The sequence below is a fragment of the Chiloscyllium plagiosum genome, unplaced genomic scaffold (genome assembly GCF_037043375.1).
Source record: "Chiloscyllium plagiosum isolate Xiang-an unplaced genomic scaffold, Cpla_swu_hap1 HiC_scaffold_16, whole genome shotgun sequence".
NCBI classification, from domain to species: Eukaryota; Metazoa; Chordata; class Chondrichthyes; order Orectolobiformes; family Hemiscylliidae; genus Chiloscyllium; species Chiloscyllium plagiosum.
Genome location: NW_028270154.1, coordinates 10619765 through 10632668, shown reverse-complemented (window position 1 = coordinate 10632668; position 12904 = coordinate 10619765). Strand labels below are relative to the sequence as shown.

Here is a 12904-nt window from a genome sequence, read left to right as displayed (position 1 = left end):
GCACAGAGGGAACCCAGTCAGACACAGGGAGAATGCAAACTCCTTACAGACAGTCACCTGAGGGTGGAATTGAACCCAGGTCTCTAGTGCTATGAGGCAGCAGTGCTGACCACTGAGCCACAGTCCTCCCTGTCAGATAGCCTTATAATCAGAGACAAGAAGTGAAGGATAATCCTATATCCCAGTCCAAATAATGAGCTGGAGATGCTGGTGTACAAAGTTAACTGGGGTGGGGTAGGACTGGGGGAGTACAAAGTTAAAAATCACACAACACCAGGTTATAGTCCAACAGGTTTAATTGGATGCACTAGCTTTCGGAACGCTGCTCCTGCTTCCAATTAAACCTGTTGAACTATAATCTGGTGTCGTGTGATTTTTAACTTTAAACAAATAATGAGCAGTCAGTTCCTGCTCTGCAGAGGTTCAGAGTTGGTAAACTCTGTGTTAGATCTCGGGAATGTGTGACCACTGTCCCTAACAAGGCAGCAGACCATTTGTAAGCCATTTTCAGAAAGTTTATTGAGTTTGCTAAGAAGCAGCAGTTTATGTATAATGCATTATTTAATTGGACAAAGCAAGGAAATAAATGACTTGTCACAGAGAAGAATGCTTTATTACCTTGAAGCTGTTCTGTTGAATGGTTTCGGAGTGATGAAGTATTTGTCCCTGATGTCGCTCAGTCTTTAGCAATAGTCTTCGATAGTAACAATCTTTGATTCTCCCCCTGGGCTAATGTAGGGGAACTCCTGGTCTTCTCTCAAGAAGGAAGGGACTCCTTCATCTGGATCCGTGCACTCCCTGTGTCTCATTCATGTCCCTCCTCCCCTTGTTAATAAATCCTATTTTGGGGGACTGCCCATATACACTGCGTCATAGAGGGGTAATACAGCACAGAAACAGGCCCTTCAGTTCAACTCATCCATGCTGACCAAGATTCCCAATCGATTCTAGTCCCGCTTGTCTGCGTTTGGCCCAACTAACCAGCTGACTCCCTTTTGCCAATGTCCAGGGGCGCCACTCATGGTGCCAGGATGACCATTACCCCTTTGCCTGTCTTCATCTGAGGATTAGTTTAGCATTCTTTCTAAGAACAATGGCTTTTTAATTTCCCGAACAATATCCCGGATAACAGGGTAAACATAGTGCCAACATTGCTACACCAATGCAGCATCATGACTTCAGTGCCTCACACGACCTTTCCTTTTGTTTAGAATTGTTAGAAATATTGTAAAGCCGGTTACGGGCACATGATGACTGTTACCCAGAGACCCAGTTAATGTTCCGGGGATCCGGGTTCGAATCCCACCATGGCAGATGGTGGAGTTTGAATTCCTAAAAAAAAATCTGGAATTCAGAGTCTAGTGATGACCAGGAATCCATTGTCAATTGTCAGAAAAAACGCGTCTGGTCCACTAATGTCCTTGAGGGAAGGAAACTGCCATCCTTACCTGGTCTGGCCTACATGTGACTGCAGACCCACAGCAATGTGGTTGACTCTTAATTGCCCTCTGGGTAATTAGGGATGGGCAATAAATGCTGTACTAGCCGGTAACACTCTCATCCCATGAATGAATAAAAAAACTGCTGTAGGAGTAGCCATCCCAACTCTGTCGACTGATCTCTCATTAGAGACAGACAGAGAGAGAGAGAGAGGGGACTGCTGGTGAGTCTGAGCACCACCACAGCTCAGGGCAAGGGGCGAGATTGAGAAGGTGGAACCTTCAAGGTGACCTCAGCTGGTGCAGGAACTGACCCGTCGCGAATCCACTGTCCCACCCACCGAGCTGAATACCCGCTCGCCACCCCATTAACAGCACTTAAATGAAATCTCAAGCTACACAGTAAATACTAAGATAATTCAGCTTTAGCGGGACCCCAATCTCCAACACCAGCTTCAAAACTAGAACGAAAGAAAATAAATCAGGAAGGTTCATAATAAAATGTCAACTCGTTGTACACAACACCAAAGCAAGGCTCTCCTAAATTATTGCACAGTCTATTTATTTTCTGTAAACCCTTGACCAAGTGATTGAGGTGATGGGTGAACACGTCTCGTTGGAAACACTGGTGTTTCTTGAGGTTTCTCTGTTCATGTGAAATCGAGATCACTTCATGATATGGCACAATATTTGTCTCTCTTTTCCTGAACAGAGGACCCTTAGGTGACTTAACCTAAGGTGGAAGGTCACTGCCTGAATTTGAAGATAGCAGGTGATAGGACAAGATAAAGCAGATGGCTCAAGGGTCTCCTCATCAAGCCCACTAACCTTCCAAACCTGGGGTTTGAAATTCCTCAAGGTAAGAAGGGCTGAGGAAAGTACGAGGGTGAAGACCTCACTATCCTGTACATCAGCATGTCATCCTCGTTCTCACTTTCTTGCTCTGGTACTTCACTGAATGTCTCCCTTGGCCTATCACATAGACGTCGAGCTGGTAAGTTGTCCCAGGCTCCAGACCCTCAACACGTTCCGTCATCACTGCCTTCTGAGGGCTCGAGCCGCTGAAATATTGGCAGCTCACTTTCTCCGACTTGCTCCGTGTTGTTGGATCGAGGCAATGGTTTTGCAGCTCGCTAGGGTTTTCGCTAGGGTTCTCCCGGTCCGTGACCCGCTTCCTGTAGACACAGTATTTGTTTGGCTCCCGCGTGGCGAGCCAGGCGACAGTTAAAGACGAGCAGCTCCGCAGTCGGTCGAAGACTTTGAGTCGGGTGTCTCGGGGCAGGCTGGGGAAGGGCTGTTTGTCACGGTGAGTGGTCATGTGAACTTTCAGTAAGGTCCGGCCCGTTTTGTCGGCTTTGAGACGGAGCTGGTACCTGGCTTTAGGCTTGCCGACGAATTGGAAATGTTTCACTCCCTCCACATGCTGGTTTGCCACTAACCTTCGGTTCTGCCTGATTTGGACATGGACCGGCTGGTAGCAGGAATGAAGGGAGACAGTGACCGCGTAGTGAGAGGACGCTGGTCTGTATTGTAAGATTCTGGAAGCACCTGGTTTGATGGGGATCTCCATCACTCGACCACCTTTCAGCTCCAACACATTGTGTTTTACCTCATCTTTGGTCTTTACAAACGTCCCCATGTAGGCCGCACTGATGTTGGTCAGCAGATTCACAATGAAGACATCTACATAATACTGGGTGCTGGGCCTGAGCTGGGACACAGTAAAGCCATGTTTGGTCCCAGTGCAGGTTTTCCGAATTTCTCCCTGGCGACTGGCTGAGAACGTAGTGGACCGAGCACTAAAGGTTGGGTGATTGACCATAGCATTGAGGCGCAGAGACTCTGGCATCCCCCGGTCCATATCAGGCCACCACACCCTTTTGGAATGAGTGCTTTCTCTGAGTTTAGCTTCAACAGCACAGAGGCTTTTGTAATTGTGCTCCCGATTGATGACCACACAGTACTGAGCAGGCTGCTGTAAGCAGGAGATAGTTGGACTTGGCTTCCACACCAGGGACATGCTGGTGTGCCGTACAAAAGTCACACCCAGTCTCGGGTCGCTGGGTAATTTGGGGTACGCTTGATCAGATCCAGGGGTGGTTGTGGCATAGATATTGAAAATGGTGTCCCTCTCGATGGACACCAACTCCAGGCTGTAGATACCAGCCGGACTTTCAGCAGCAGCATAAGATTCAACGTCATTACCTCGATAGGAAAACAATTCCACACTTTCTCCACTGACAGGAGGCTGGGGATCCATCTGTAAGTGAAGATGCTCGGACTCACCTGTTCACAGAAGAAGGACTGAGGTTAAAAGAATGTTCATTCGGGGTCAGTTTTTGTGAATCTTGTTTCTGAGTCTGGGGTACAAAATCCAAATTCCAGATTAAAGACAAAAATCCAAGCAAACATCACAGTGCAGTACGAGGGAGTGCTGCTCTGTCGGAAGGTCAGTACTGAGGGAGTGCTTCACTGTCAGAGAGTCAGTACTGAGGGAGTGCTGCACTGTTGGAGGGTCAGTACTGAGGGAGTGCTGCACTGTCGGAGGGTCAGTACTGAGGGAGTGCTGCACTGTCGGAGGGTCAGTACTGAGGGAGTGCTTCACTGTCAGAGAGTCAGTACTGAGGGAGTGCTGCACTGTTGGAGGGTCAGTACTGAGGGAGTGCTGCACTGTCGGAGGGTCAGTACTGAGGGAGTGCTGCACTGTCAGAGGTCAGTACTGAGGGAGTGCTTCACTGTCAGAAAGTCAGTACTGAGGGAGTGCTGCACTGTTGGAGGGTCAGTGCTGAGGGGTACTGCACTGTCAGAGGTCAGTACTGAGGCAGTGCTGCACTGTCAGATGGTCAGTACTGAGGGAGTGCCGCACTGTCGGTGGGTCAGTACTGAGGGAGCGCCGCACTGTCAGTGGGTCAGTACTGAGGGAGCGCCGCACTGTCAGAGGATCAGCACTGAGGCAGTGCTGCACTGTCGGAGGGTCAGTACTGAGGGAGCGCCGCACTGTCAGTGGGTCAGTACTGAGGGAGCGCCGCACTGTCAGAGGATCAGCACTGAGGCAGTGCTGCACTGTCGGAGGGTCAGTACTGAGGGAGTACTGCACTGTCGGAGTGGCAGTACTGAGGGAGTACTGCACTGTCGGAGAGGCAGTGCTGAGGGAGTGCTGGACTGTCAGAGGGTCAGTACTGCGGGAGTGCCATACTGTCAGAGTGTCAGTACTGAGGGACAGCTGCACTGTCCGAGGATCAGTGCTGAGAGAGTGCTGCATTGTCAGAGGTTCTATCATTTGGATGAGATGTTAAATCAAAGACCATTGAGCTCTCTAAGTAATCCCCTGATGGTATTTTAAAGAAAGCCAAGGGTTCTCTCCTTCGGACCTTCAGTTACGTAAATCGATTGAAGAAGCTCAAACTGTTTATTTAATGAAGAGAAGTCTGTGAGGAACTTTAAGAGGGGGTCAAAACCTGGACTGAATCAATTGGGGGAAACTGTTTGGTCTCAGCAATGGTACCAAGTTTGAATTGGCTATCAGAGGCAGCTCAATAAATAAAGATTAGGGAATACTGAGTTTGGGGTTGACAGATATATTCTGCCAAGCAGTTATTTATTGGGATTAAACTTGAAAATTGGTTAAAAACAGACTTTTAGCTAAGACCTTTCACCTTACACTCTTTAAGACAAGTGCAAAAATCCCAAAATTTCCAAATAATCACAACAGTTCAGAAAGCAGGGGAGAGGGTGCAGAGGGACCCATTCTTTGCGGATAAAAGGAATGTGTTCAAACCTTGCATCTATTCTGAATTTCCCAGAAGTGTGGGAAACCCATTGCTTTCTCTATTGTAATGTTTCAGCCAACTGGACTTTGCCAACAAATCATCACCTTTGCTCCCTCTAGTATAAAAAGTGGGACTTGTCTGAAATTTGGCATTCTTGTGTTTGTCCTGATGAGTGCAGGTTGAGATGCATTGATAGCACGTCTCTCTTTTCAGTTACAGTCAGTTCTGCTATAGAGCGTGTTTCTTTAACACGATCGAAAAATTTAGACCAATATTTGTAGAACTTGAACTTTCCTTATCTGTATTAGTTATCACGTGATTCTGGCCCAATCGTTTACATGACGCTGCAATTATTTGATTTTATTACAACGCGAAATTGCATGAGAACTGGACTATGGTGTTATATCGGAACGACTGTATATTCTTTCAAACTTGAGGCCATGGTGTCTAATACCAGAATCACAACCCCCCCCCCTATTGGAATCGGTGCCCTTGTAATCAGTCCCAGCCTTCTCTGTGCGATTATTGTCCAATCACTCATTCAAATTTGGTGGATGGTTAGGTAATAGAAACTTCTCGGAGAAAGTGAGGACTGCAGATGCTGGAGATCAGAGCTGAAAATGCGTTGCTGGAAAAGCGCAGCAGGTCAGGCAGCATCCAAGGAACAGGAGAATCGACGTTTCGGGCATAAGCCCTTCTTCAGGAATGAGGAAGGTTTGTCCAGCAGGCTAAGATAAAAGGTAGGGAGGAAGGACTTGGGGGAGGGATGTTGGAAATGCGATAGGTGGAAGGAGGTCAAGGTGAGGGTGATAGGTCAGACAGGGGTGGGGGCGGAGAGGTCGGGAAGAAGATTGCAGATTAGGAAGGCGGTGCTGACTTCGAGGGATTTGACTGAGACAAGGTGGGGGAGGGGAAATGAGGAAACTGGAGAAATCTGAGTTCATCCCTTGTGGTTGGAGGGTTCCTAGGCGGAAGATGAGGCGCTCTTCCTCCAACCGTTGTGTTGCTATGGTCTGGTGATGGAGGAGTCCAAGGCCCCTCCCACTCCACCAAGGATATGCAGGTCCTTGGACTCCTCCATCGCCAGACCATGGCAACACGACGGTTGGAGGAAGAGCGCCTCATCTTCCGCCTAGGAACCCTCCAACCACAAGGGATGAACTCGGATTTCACCAGTTTCCTCATTTCCCCTCCCCCCACCTTGTCTCAGTCAAATCCCTCGAAGTCAGCACCACCTTCCTAACCTGCAATCTTCTTCCTGACCTCTCCGCCCCCACCCCACTCTGGCCTATCACCCTCACCTTGACCTCCTTCCACCTATCGCATTTCCAACGCCCCTCCCCCAAGTCCCTCCTCCCTACCTTTTATCTTAGCCTGCTGGGCACACTTTCCTCATTCCTGAAGAAGGGCTTATGCCCGAAACGTCGATTCTCCTGCTCCTTGGATGCTGCCCGACCTGCTGCGCTTTTCCAGCAACACATTTTCAGCAGTAATAGAAACTACTGTCTAAAGTAGTATTGTCAGATAGGTATATAGGAACAGGATCTGAGGGTGAGTTAGGAACAGAGGAACAGGAGTCGGCCATTTAGCCCCTTGAGCCTGCTCTACCATCCAATGAGATCATGGCTGATCAGTGGCCTACCTCCATATACCTGCCTTTGGCCCACATCCCTTCATGCTTCCCCTTAACAAAAGTGTATCTATCTCAGATTTAAAATGAACAACTGATTCATCATCCTCTGGAAGAGAGTTCCAAACCGTTCCCACCCTTTGTGTGTGGAAGTGCTTGCTAACATCTCTCTTCTACGGTCTGGCCCCAATTCTCACACTGTGCTTCCTAGTTCTAGAATTTCAAGTCAACATGAATTGTTTATTTTTATCTAGCGTATCTTTTGCTATTAATACATTGAAGACTTCACTCCTTAATGTTCTCTATTCTGGAGAAAACAGATCTAATTTGTATAATCTTTCTCATAACATAACCTCTCCAAGGCCCATATACCCTTCCTGAGGTCTAGTGCCCTGGTCCGCCCACAGTACTCTAAGGTTGGGCGGGGGGGGGGATCTAACCAGGATTTTGTACAACTGCAGCATAACTTCTACATCCTAGTACTCAGTGATGGTGACCATTAAACTATTGTCGATTGTCAAAGAGAGCCCATCTGCAGAGATCTGGAGAAATCCTTACCTGGTCTCCAGGCCCACAGTGGGTGTGGTTGACTATTAACTGCTCTCTGAAACAGCCTGTCAAGCCACTCAGTTTAAGAGCAATTGAGGATGGGCAACAAATTCTATATAAGACAGAAGTTCACCTGCCTCTTCTCCAACCTAGTTTACTGCATCAGGTGCTCCCGTTGTGGTCTTCTCTATATCGGGGAGAATAAATGTAAACTCAAGGTACGGTTCACCAAGCATTTCAACCGGGGCCAACTGGACCCCACAGTCACCACCCATTTTAATTCCCCTTCCCACTCCCTTTCTGACATGACCATCTTTGGCATCCTCCATTGCCACAAGGAACCAAACTGCAAATTGGAAGAAAAACATCTCACCTTCCGCCTGGGCAGCCTACAGCTCAGAGGACTCAACACTGAGTTCTCCAATTTCAAATAACCTCCCTTCCTATCCCCCTCGACCTCCTCCCACCTCCCTTCCATGGCTCCCTGCCACCAATTGGATTCATCCCTCACATTGACCAACCAGGTCATACCCTCTACCTGTCTTCACCTATTCCCACCTCACCCCCTGCCCCCACCACCCTCTTTATCTGCAGCTCCCCTTACCCCCACCCCAGCCCTGAAGAAGGGTTACACTGGAACGTTGACTTCTCCACCTCCTGATGTTGCCTGGCTTGCTGTGTTCTGCCAGCCTCCTGCCTGTCTACCTCGGATTTCAGAATCAGCAGTTATTTTGTCTCCAAACAACGCCCATGCACATTCAGATGAAAATATAAAAGCATTAAATTTGAAAATTTTAATTAAAGTTAGTTAAAAAAAATCAGCAAAGCCTAAGTTGAAACACAAACGTTGGGAATTATAGAGTCATAGAGATGTACAGTGTGGAAACAGACCCTTCGGTCCATCTCATCGATACCGGCCAGATATCCTAAATTGAATTAGTCCCATTTACCAGCATTTGGCCCACGTTCCTCTAAACCCTTCCTATTTTAATGGGAATAACAGCAGAAATGGAGAAGCTGGGGATATTTGTCGATGTTAATAGGATATTTAATGAAGCAGTTCAAAATGACAAAACAGTTTGAGGGAGCAAATTGGGAGAAAATGCTGTTCCAGTAAAGAGGCCCGGTAACTAAGGAGTCAGAGTTAAACCTGAGACAGAAGGGAAATGAGGGAGACTTTGCCACATAGAGCCTTCTTTCCGTGAGAGCTACACAACCTGAAAGGCTGGTGGGACCAGGTTCTATTGAAGTTGGATATTGACGCAAAGGAAACTAGTTTTGTCGGGTATAGGACTAACTTGAAGGCCTGCCTTTCACTTCCTGTCAGCATGTGGGCTGGTTGGGCCTGCACTGATTGCCTGTGAGTCCCCTGCTACCCTTGAACCGCTGCAGTCCATTTGATGCAGATGGTCCCACAATGCCCTGAGGGAGGGAATTCCAGGATTTTGACCCAGCGACACTGTGAGAGTTAGAAGCTCCATGTTCAAGTCCCACCCTGGGTTCTCTGACCATGAAAGGAGTATGGTTGAAGGGGTTGGTTGTCACTGCGTTAAATCCTTCCAATGTCTCCAGTGGCAAGGAATAAGAGTAGGAGAGGCTTTGGGTCAACCACCCCAAAGAGAGCAAAGGCAAACTCTGCAGCACCTTGTCCACAAGCATGCGCCAATCCAAGGAACGTCCAGGTCCCCAACCCTTGGAAATGTGGACAAGAGAAGAGATGGACCGATACCTAGAGGATAACAAGAACCTAGAGGAGGCCACTCTGCCCTTCAATCCTGTTCCACCATTCAATAAGATCACAGCCGATTTGATTTCAACCTCAATTCATCGTTTCTGCTTTTCTCAATAATCCTTCATCCCTCTGAGCAAAATAATGGACAGTTTCTTTCAAAGAGATGTCACAGGTGTGTTGGGCTGAATGGTCTTACTCTATACTGTAAAACTCTATGATTCGAAATCACTGGTGTGGAGCTTGAACTTTCTGACTCAGGTAAAAGTGATCGCAAAAAAGAAAATTTGAAATTGCCTGCTCGCTACTCCCCAGTCTTTCCACCGCTAAATATTGCCTTAAATCAGATAGAAATACAGATATTTCACCAGGACTTACAATATCTGCATCAATCACCATTTCACTCTTTGCTGGAACAAGTGTGATAATACTTACTTTTCATAAGTAATGCACCTTGACACCTCTATTGGAATCAAGCCATGAATGATTGGACTTACAAATAACACTTTGCAGGTGTGTTTGTGTTACCTGGTTGCCATAGTGTTCAGACTGACGTTGTAAATCATGCCTGGATTATGGTGTCTCTGCTACTTAGTGTCTCCTCTGGGTTCTGAATCCAAACCTTAGATCTCACTGAGTGATTTCAGCTCGGGGAGGTTCCAATTCAATGGGATTTAAAACATTAAAGACTTGTCAAGCCATTAATCAAAACCAGTTTGTAAAACATCCACGAAGTGAACTTTGGATGAGCTTGAGATCATAATGTTAGAGCAGAGGACCATAGGTTTTGTGTTCATCAGTGCCTCACTCTCTCCTCTTTGAAGTCAGTTTGAGAATCTCACTCTTTCAGCTTTGATACGGGCACAAGGTATTAATTTATTTCCTTATTGGGGCATTCTTCACAGATTGCAGGTTGGGTACCTTGAGCAGCTTGAGGTACTGATCTAGAACACGGAACAGGGAAAGGTTCTAGGGTGTTTTCTCAATCACTGGGGCTTACACACAAATAGAAACTTTCAGAAAGTTATTAGGAAAACAATCAGCTTTTTGGAATTGGTACAAAGTAAACACGGACAGCTGAGTTTTATCAACTTTTCAACTTCTAACACAAGCTCTCTGCTTCACATGATGTTTATTCACTCAATTAGCCTATAAATGACACTCACTCCCAGTGTCACACATTCCCAGCTTCATTCACTCCCAGTTCACTCACTCCCAGTGTCACTCACTCCCAGTTCACTCACTCCCAGTGTCACTCACTCCCAGTGACACAATCTCTCCCAGTGAGACTCGCTCCCCGTGACACACTGAGTACACTCACTCCCAGTTCTGAGAGATAAGATATATGCACATTTGGAAAGACAGGGTTTGATTAGAAGAGGTCAGCATGGCTTTGTGCATGGGAGATCATGCCTCACAAATTCGTTAGAGTCCTTTGATGAAGTGACCAGGAAGGTTGACGAGGGCAGGGTGGTAGACGCAGTCCATATTGATTTCAGTAAGGCTTTTGATAAGGTTCCACATTGGAGGCTGCTCTGGAAGGTTAGATTGCATGGAATCCAGGGCGAGCTAGCAAATTGGATACACAATTGGCTTGATGGTAGGAAGCAGAGGGTATTAGTGGAAGCTAGCTGGACTGGAGGCCTGTGACTAGTGGAGTGCCTCAGGGGTCGGTGCTGGGCCCATTGCTGTTTGTTATCTACATCAATAACTTGGATGAGAATGTACAAGGCATGATTAGTAAGTTTGTAGATGACACCAAAATATGCGGTATCATGGACAGTGAGGAAGGTTATCAGAAATTGCAGCAGGACCTTGGCCAGTTGGGGAAGTGGGCCGAGAAATGGCAAATGGAGTTTAATATAGATGAGTGTGATGTCTTGCATTTTGGAAAGTCAAATCAAGGCAGGAGTTTCATGGTGAATGGTCGGATTTTAAGAGTGTAGTGGAACAGAAGAACCTTGGAGTTCAGGTGCACAGTTCTCTGAAAGTGGAGTCCCAGGTAGACAGGGCAGTGAAGGAGGCTTTTGACACACTGGCCTTCATCAGTCAGGGCACTGAGTATAGAAATTGGGAAGTTATGTTGCAGTTATACAGGACATTGGTGAGGCTGCACTTGGAGTATTGTGTTCAGCTTTGGTCCCCTTTGTTGTAGGAAGGATGTTATTAAACTGGAAAGAGTGCAGAAGAAATTTACCAGGATATTGCCAGGACTCAAGCGTCTGAGTTTTAGGGAGAGGTTGGATAAACTAGGACTTTTTTCTTTAAAGCGTAGGAGACTGAGGGGTATCTTATAGAAATACATGAGATCATGAGAGGCATGGATAGGGTGAATGCACTCAGTCTTTTCCCCAGGATTGTGGAATCAGTTTAAGGTGAGAGGGGAAAGAATAAAAGGGAACCTGAGGGGCAACTTTTTTACACAGAGGGTGGTACGCATATGGAATGAGCTGTCTGCAGAAGTGGTTGATGCGGGTACATTAACAACATTTAAAAGGCATTTGGAAAAATGCACAGATAGGAAAAGTTTTGAAGGATATAGGCCAAATGCAGGGAAATGGGGTTAACGTGGATGGACATTTTGGTCAGTATGGACCAGTTTGCGCCAAAGGGCCTGTCTCTGTGCTGATCCTATAACTCTGTGACTGTATGACTCATTCCCAGCGACACTCACTCCCAGTGACACTCAATCCTAGTGTCCCTCACTCCCAGTTTCACTCACTCCCAGTGTCACTCAATCCCAGTTTCACTCAATCCAATTGGTGCTCCATCCCAGTGGCATTCAGGGGAGGTGGTGGTGTAGTCACCGGGCTATGGAATTTCAAATCCAGGGCTAATGTTCAGGGGACATGGGTTTGAGTCCTACTGTTGTAGATGGTACAGTTTGAATTCATGAAACCATCACAGTACTGTAAAACCCCATCTGGTTCATTAATGCAGTTTAGCGACGAAACTCTGCCGTCCTAACTTGGTCTGACCTACAAGTGACTCCACAACAATGTGTTGACTCTTAGTAGCCCTTTGGGCAATTAGGGATAGACAATAAACACTGAACTAGACAGTGACACACTCAGCCCACGAATGAAGGAAAGAAAGATAGTGAGACCAAATTTAACTGGTCCCTCACCTGATCCCTCTCGGCGGGGTTGGTCCGGAAGTACTTGAAGAGCGAGGGTCCATTGTAAAGGGGCTTCACATGGTGTGACTGTCACTGTCACAGGAGAGATGTCCTCCTCCACTATGAAATAATATCTTCACGGAACAAAACAGCATTAAACAGGGAAAGGAAAGTTAGTACAGTCAGCAATCAGAGTGTACTCAAATAAACCCTGAGCTTGGAGACAGCATTAGCAATCATGGTTTTACATTTACAATCTGTTCAATTCAAACACAACAGCTCTGAATGGTAAGCAGAGGGAGGGAGGTCTTAGAGGAGACTGAGAGCAGGCACTAGGAGAGAAAGCGAGGCAAGATATGAATGTACAAATGAATGGCTCTGAAAGGGTTAATACTGCAGAGTGCATTAAGCTCCACCCAAACTGATGCCATTGGGGCTTGGGTGAAGAAAGGCTGAACTACTCTCGAAGGAGACATTCCAACCATCTTGAAGTCTTCATTGTCTTAGTAACAATGCCAACTGTACTACTGTAATTTGTCCAGAATGCTATCGTGCAATAAACTACATCATGTTTATGACAAGAGTTTTATCATACTAAATGCTGGGGATCACAATGGGTCAGCATTCATGGAGAGAGAGAGAGAGAGTGAGTGAGCTAACATTTTGAGT

General features: G+C 46.8%; 1 protein-coding gene across 2 annotated transcripts in view; it reads right to left on the bottom strand.

Moving 5' to 3' along the window:
* Positions 1-512: 512 nt before the first annotated feature.
* Positions 513-12904, bottom strand: part of LOC122556880 (protein NDNF-like) — a 36731-nt gene continuing 24339 nt past the window's right edge. For both annotated transcript variants that reach the window (XM_087995034.1, XM_043704139.2), the window contains 2 exons: positions 12245-12369; positions 513-3725 (listed from right to left, as the gene is read on the bottom strand). In XM_087995034.1, coding sequence (XP_087851160.1) covers positions 2350-3725; positions 12245-12369 — 1501 coding nt within the window. In that variant the 3' untranslated portion in view covers positions 513-2349. The remainder of the gene's footprint in view (positions 3726-12244; positions 12370-12904) is intronic.